Below are 7673 nucleotides of genomic sequence, written 5' to 3' on the forward strand. Positions count from 1 at the left end.
TAAATTTTTTTGATATATATATATATATATATATATATATATATATATATATATATATATATATATATATATATATATATATATATATATATATATATATATATATATATATATATATTTGATCACAAATTTTTTTTTTCGTCCACATTTACTCTTCAACTTGTTAAACTGCACACATTCAATCCTTATAACCGGCTACTTCAGGTTAGTCGGTAAAAATGACTTAATTGGGTAATATATTTTTCACTTTACACACATTTAGTCCTTAATATTTATATACACATTTAGTCCTTAATATATATATTTTTTGATGCAAAATAAGTGATTTTTGTTTGTGTATTCATTCGGTACTTATAAATAATTTTTTTTTAGTTTTTTCTCACAACATATTTTACGTGAGACAATCATTAATAGGTGTTTGAGGCTTTTGATGCATATGTCCATCACGATCTCGACTACTTAGTTGCTTAGGTCATGTATTCTAAACGTCATAACTTCTTCATATGATCTCAAAATTTAACGATATTTATATCCATACGTTTGTATTTTAGTCTGCTACAACATTCGTCTAGATTACTCCTGGTAAAAGATAATATATTTATACTTACGATCTTTATATCCATACGTTTTTTTATGAATGTTTGTATGGATGTTTTTTTTTATAAAATTAAGTAAAAATGTATTACATTTTAACGAAAGTAATCTTAACAAAAGTTGTAGTAGATTAAAAAAACGAACACGTGGATATAAATATTGTTAAAATCTGATATCGTATGAAGAAATTACGACGTTCAGAACACACGATCTAAGCCAAATCACGAGATCTACACAACCAAGCAATCGAGATCGCGATGGACATAAGCATCAACAACCTAAATAAATATTCATAAGTACTAAATGAGTACAAAAACAAAAGAGACTTATTTTGAAACAAAAAAAATTTAAGGAATAAATGTGTACGAAAATATTAAGGACTAAACGTGTACAAAATGAGAAATATATTACTCTATTAAGTCATTTTTCCCGGTTAACCTGGAGTAACCGATCATAAGGATTGAATGTGTATAGTTTAACAAGTTGAAAGGGTAAATATAAACGAAAAAAACTCAGTAACCAAATATATAAAAATCGAAACCATTTTAAGTTATTATCCTTAACAAAAATAAAAAAAAAAATCATTCTCAAGATCATCTTGTAACATAAATAAAACGATTGGTAAAAAAAAAAATGTGTATTTAACCATAATTAATGTTGCGCAACTCCTTCACACGCATCCACCCCTCGCTTTAAAAAGACTAAACACGTGCGCCACCCGCATGTTTAGGAATTCCTATTTAATCCCACCACTGTCTTTCCCGTAATCTATTCAACATTTTCATCAGAAAATCCATTTTAAAGTCTCCGCTTTTCTCTCCCCACTCACAACCCAACACAACACACTTCCACCACCACTTCCCTATCGCCGGCTGCCGGCGACTTCTCCTTTTCCGGTCATCCTACTAAATCTGCGATCTTCTGTTAGCCGGAGAAGGATTATTGTTTGTTATATAAGATATATGACGTCGGGAACAAGGTTGCCGACTTGGAAGGAGAGAGAGAACAACAAACGTAGAGAAAGACGGCGGCGTGCCATCGCCGCTAAAATATTTGCCGGACTCAGAGTTTATGGAAACTACAAGCTGCCTAAGCACTGTGACAACAACGAGGTTTTGAAAGCCCTTTGTAATGAAGCTGGTTGGATTGTCGAAGAAGATGGCACCACTTATCGTAAGGTAATCTCAAATCCACATCCTAATAATTTCCAATCTATTTTGAAATAGCAATCATTGTTCGTTTCCATAGAATTATAGCGTTTGTGATCGATTTACAGAATCTGCACCTTGTAAATTCTGCAAACTCCTTGATTTAGGATTTACCGATGGTTTTTAGATCTAATTGTTTCCTTTAATAACTTTTAGCTTTTTAGTCAATCCGATTATCGATCTAGTACTAAACGTGAAATCCGAATTCCGATTTATAATACTGGTGATGAATTGTGTCCAAATTCGGAATCAATTACTCAATCAAGCTGAATCGTGCAGCTATCCGTTATTAAAAGCAACAGTGATAATGAAATTTGACTAGTTTTAGGTCACAAGTTCGTTTATGGATCTGGACGTTTGTCGTTATCGGAGACAAGGTAACGTGCTTCCCGTGCATATGGCGCATGCTATCACGATGGAGTACCACTCAGTCTCAGCTGACCTGTTCTTACATCTCTTTCAGTGTGTTTTCTCTCTCTAACATCGTCAACCATGGAGGCTAACTTACTTTTTTTCTCGTAAAATAATCAATCGTGTTCTCCCCAAGCGTACGATAGCTTACTTTCACGCAACACGAAAGATTCTTTCTATATTTTTTTCTCCCCTGAAAAAGTAACCCTTACATTTCTCCCAAATCCCAATCATATTATCATAGCCATTGTTTCATCTTCTTCTTCTTCTTCTTCTTGTTCATGTTGATCTTACTAATTTGTGTATTTGTGTAGGGTTGTAAACCGGCGGCGAGAGTGGAGGCTAACGGTGGATCAGGATCAACATCCGCCAGTCCATGTTCATCATCATACCAACCAAGTCCAAGTCCAAATCCTTCCTACAATCTAAACCCTAATTCATCATCTTTTCCTAGCTCAGTCTCATCCCTGTATACAAACAGTAATCCCGACCCTAATTCTCTTATCCCATGGCTAAAAAACCTCTCATCAGGTTCTTCACCTTCATCAAATTTCCCCCACCATCTCTACTTCCCTGGTGGCTCAGGTTCCATAAGTGCTCCAGTCACACCTCCATTAAGCTCACCCACCTGCCGAACACCTAGAATGACCGACATCCCCGGGCAGGCCGGGCAGCATTACCCTTTTTTACCTTGTTCCACCCCTCAAAGCCCCGGGCGGCAAACACCGACCGGGTCAGGGTGGCTCTCGGGGGTCCAGACCCCGCAAGACGGGCCATCCTCACCCACTTTTAGTCTTGTGGCATCGAACCCATTTGGGTTGCTTTCGGGTACCGGGTCCCGGATGTGGACCCCGGGGCAAAGCGGTACGTGCTCGCCAGCTGTCATTGCAGGGTTTGACCAAAATGCGGATGTTCCTATGTCGGATGTGATTTCGGCTGAGTTTGCTTTTGGGAGTAATATGAAAGGTTTAGTGAAACCATGGGAAGGTGAGAGGATTCATGAAGAATGTGTTTCTGATGATCTTGAGCTCACCCTTGGTAACCCTAGCACTAGGTAAGCATTCATAGATTGAGATTGCTTGTCTTGAACTGGGACTAAGACTGATGTCAGTGGTTGTACTAAATTTAATTGGACTGACACTGACAACGAGACAAAAATTGTAAAAGACTTGATTACTGTTCTTATCCTCATCGTTGAAAATAGCCCTAAAAAGTCTGTCTAGTTTCAAAGTTAGTTTCAAATGCAGTACGACCTGTTATGTTATGTTTTATACTGTAGGCATGATTTAAAAGATTTATTTTTCTGTTTTATTGTAGATAAGAGGAGTGAATGTAGAAGGATGGTGGAGTGTGAAGTGTATTATTTTGGTTTCTGCTTTTGCTAATCCTTCTAATTCAAGGTATTCATTGTTGTTTTGCAACCAAGTGTTATTAAATGTTCTTTCTTAGAATGTTTTTTTTTTAAGATAAAGGGAGAGAAATGCATAGTAAATTATAGTTGATAGATAGAGTTCATGTATGGTGGCGCTTTGTATCTCTTTTTTTGAAGAATTCTTCTATTATATTTTCCTTATTTATTTATTTATTTATTTGTATTCCTATAAAGTATATCATTTACACACTAAGTACCAAATTTTATTTTTCATTTCTTGTATATCATTATTTCATGAGGTTTGAATTTCCTAATTTTTTTTTTCATAAACATTCTTATCATCTTGGTGAAGTGATTCGTTGTATGGCTTAACTCGGTTAATGTTCGCAGGGCAAGTTAAAGTCATGGAGTTCAAATTTTGATAAATCTATATGTTCGTTGAAAATAACTATATCATTGAAATAATACTTAGGTAGTGTTTGACATGATACAACTAATTTATTTTTCGAGTTTTTTAGGTTGTCATGTATGACAAACTCAAAAGTAGCTTATAAGTTAGTTTTTAAAAAGTTAGTTAGACTAGCTTTTTAAAATATTTCTAAATATACTCTTTAAATAATTATAGAAACCATATTCTTTTAAATGTCATTTTATGTTATTTTTTACCAAATGTCAAATTTTATTGGTTAGTTTTTCATATAAGAGTTAGTTTTTTAGTTACTACGTTAAACATAGCCTTAAAAGGCATGAAATTCAAATTTTGATAAATATATATGTCATTGAAAATAAATATATCGTTGAAATTTACTATCAAATGATTTAGTGTTACCTATCTTATCCTATTATCTTGAAAATTGGGGTATGTTGTTGATTTAGTATTACTCAGGCTTCTCCAATGGTTAACTTTTGAAAAAAAATTATACTTTTACATTACATTTTCATTAATTTTTATTGATAAAAACAAACTTTTGTTATAAAGTGTTAGCTTGAATGAATCTAAAAGGCATTATCGTCTTTTCTATCAAAAGGGTTTTTATGTAATTTAACTTACAAATCAAATAGAGTTAGTTACAGTTTTGTTCAGTTAACTTTCTTGTTAAGTAGTTTATAATCAAATGGTATGTATCTGTTGAATTAATCGGTTCATGAGAATGAAAAGTTTAAATCTCTCTTTCTTTCTCTAAATTCTTGTATTGTTTGTTCTAAAGCAAACCATCAACGTTTACCTTTTCCTCACAGTGAATCTTATTCTATAGTTCCATTTGACCTGATTCTAATTGATGTCTGGGGACGTATAAACATGCAACACATGATGGCTTCAAATATTTTATCATCATTATAGACGATCATAGCAGACATACATTGGTTCATTTAATCAGCCACACAAGCTATGCTTTTTCCTTGATAAAAGCTTTTATTTCACTAATACGAACTTAATTTGATGTTACTATTAAATCTATACAGACCGGCAATACCTTAGAACTTGTCTCAAGCAATGAAGGCATTAAATTCTTCACATCTCAATGAATCATACATCAACATTCCATAGCTTATACTCCCCAATAGAATGGCCTAGTGGAGCGTAAACATAAGCACAACCATGAAATAGCTTGTAAGTCCCCAAATTGCTATGATGTATCAATCGGATTCACTTGATGGTGCGGAATCCCAATCAAGTGAATGATGCAAGATGTAAGATGAAATAAGAACAAAAGATTAATCTTCAATGCACACTATTATCATTTAATAGTCGAGTACATAAGATGTTGATTACACATTGTTGTCTCTTAGTTCTCTCCAAAACGTTTTCTAGGCAATATGGTAGCCCCTTAAAACGTCCTACCACTCTTTCTTACTCATTTTCAAGCCTAAATAACCCTATATATATATATATATATATATATATATATATATATATATATATATATATATATATATATATATATATATATATATGTATATATATATATATATACCTAGGCCTAATAACCAAGCCCAAGCCCAAAACCTAAACAAAACAATACAAAGCCTAACCAAACTCACACACGATTTTGGTCCAATTACAAGGAACTTAAGGGGATTTCGGCCTTAGACTGAAAACTCTAAAGGCTTATGAAAAGCAAAGTATAAACCAAAATTTATGACCTAACAATCTCCCCCTTGGTTTATAGCTTTCTTTTCTTATGACCTAACAAACTCCCCGTGGGATTGTAGCTTTCCTTTTTCTTTTCAATCTTCGCTTTGTTCTTGGCTTCAACTTTTATCTTTAAATTCTTCACAACTTCAAGATGAACTTATGAATCTTCATGAATAACTTCATCTTTAGTAGTTGGACTTCCTTTAAGATATGACTTTGAAAGCACATTGGGTGAGGAGGCTTCATGTAGAGATTCTTGAAAAATGGCGCTTTTAGCTTGAGAATCTTCAGAGAAAATATAAGAGAGAACGAATCTTCAGGATCACTTCAGCAGGTACATAGATAGCAGCAAATTGATTGAGGAGGCTTCAATGCAACTTGTCACATAATCTTCAGGTCAGCTTCACCTTGCTTCTGGGGTTGAAAGATTGAATGTTGAAAAATGATCTTCACTTCTAGTTCCTTCGAATGAATGTTCTTGAATGGTCACCGATGTGTCTTGAGAAGTAATCGTGACTAAAAAGTCCCTGTGGATCATAGAAAGAATCATAAAGACCTTTCTCACCACAGTTGTTCAATGATGAATCCTTGGCTCAGAAAGAGACTTCTCGCAGTATCTGTGTGAACTCGGAGGAACGCACTGCGATTTGTTGAGTATCGGAGAACTACTTGTGGCTAGTTTTGAGGTTAGCCCCTATATATCCTTAATCATAGATCTCAATACAGTTATCAAATTAACGAGTTAACTTGGTCCTTGGCGAGACGTTCAACAATACCTGTTTCCCTGTTGGGTGAATCGCCCTGGTGTCGTGACAGTTCTTAGGTAAAGAAAGCTGACAAGACCAATCTGACAATTTGTACCATTTCAAACTTTCAATTCCTTAGATGTGACAGTTCTTAACAAAAACTGCCTGACTGGCATTTTGTACAATGTCACACCAGGTATGAGTCATTATTTGTCAATTCATGGGTGAAATCTAGAACATTAAAAATGTTCACCGTCAATTCATAATTAAATGGTTTTGAATTTTGGGTTTCACTTAGAGTCATGGTGACAACGACATCTAAGATCATAAACACATACTTTTTGGCGACCGTCAGCCGAGTTGTTTTGTACTCGAACCTCAAGGGGTATCGGTACGTGGAAATGATTTGATGGAGAAAAATTTAGATATGGGTGAAGAAGGGTTGGGTGTTTCACATTGGTCATGGTGAAAATAACCTTTGATCATTAACATTTGATGCGAAGACTCCTATTAAGACTGATATATATCTCAATATGGTAGAGTCTATCACCTGCATATGAAACATCCGTCAATTCCTTGTGAAAGTAGTGTGAAGTGTTATGACCGTCAATTCCTTTCCACTTTCAGGTTTCTTCTCCTTGCTCAGAATATTTCGATACATAGTCCTTGAGTCTCATCTTCTCTTGAATTCACTTTTCAAGACAAATGAAATTTTTTTGAGGTAATCATAAAAAATAAAAGTAAACTTAGAACACTAAGAAATCAAAATAAAAGTAAAATACGCTCAAAAACACTATTTTTTGGATTTTTGATTTTTCTGAAAAAGAAATGAAAACATAAATGAAAATATTTTTGTATTTTTGAAATTTTTTATATATATATTTTTAATTCTCGCCCTAAATTTGTGCATATAAGAAAATATGAACAAATTTAACCAAAAACAAAAGTAAAATACAAAATGTAATTTTTTTTTTTAATTTTTTGATTTTTCTATTTTTTTTTTGTATTTTGATTTCTTCCCCCTAAATTGAGCACAAGGAAGAAATAAAATAAATGCGCAAAATTAAAGGAAAATTGTCTTTGAAACGAATTATTTTAAGAAAAACTCAGGAGTATCGAGAAGAATTCAAACCGAAAGTCAGCAATTGAAGACGCAAGTAGCAAAAAAAAGGAGCAATAGCTTCCCTCTTGTTGTGTTTCAATCT

At 33.6% G+C, this 7673-nt stretch overlaps 1 protein-coding gene across 2 annotated transcripts; it reads left to right on the forward strand.

The window, feature by feature from the left end:
• Positions 1–1351: 1351 nt before the first annotated feature.
• Positions 1352–3798, forward strand: LOC111880626 (BES1/BZR1 homolog protein 4). 2 transcript variants are annotated; one of them, XM_023877045.3, is made up of 3 exons: positions 1352–1772; positions 2528–3267; positions 3531–3798. In XM_023877045.3, the coding sequence occupies exons 1-3, from the start codon at positions 1557–1559 to the stop codon at positions 3532–3534; spliced, it is 960 nt and encodes a 319-aa protein (XP_023732813.1). In that variant the 5' UTR covers positions 1352–1556; the 3' UTR covers positions 3535–3798. The 2 variants fall into 2 exon arrangements, with proteins under 2 accessions (XP_023732813.1, XP_023732814.1); XM_023877046.3 differs by having other exon boundaries at positions 2528–3634.
• Positions 3799–7673: the final 3875 nt, after the last annotated feature.

This window comes from Lactuca sativa, chromosome 7 (genome assembly GCF_002870075.4).
Source record: "Lactuca sativa cultivar Salinas chromosome 7, Lsat_Salinas_v11, whole genome shotgun sequence".
In the NCBI taxonomy this organism is placed as follows: Eukaryota; Viridiplantae; Streptophyta; class Magnoliopsida; order Asterales; family Asteraceae; genus Lactuca; species Lactuca sativa.

What these genes read in the sequence shown, in the direction of transcription:
- LOC111880626 (XM_023877045.3), top strand. Translation starts at nt 1,557, where the DNA reads ATGACGTCGGGAACAAGGTTGCCGACTTGGAAGGAGAGAGAGAACAAC. An exon ending in ATGGCACCACTTATCGTAAG is followed by an intron (nt 1,773 to 2,527) that starts GTAATCTCAAAT and finishes GTATTTGTGTAG; the next exon opens with GGTTGTAAACCGGCGGCGAG.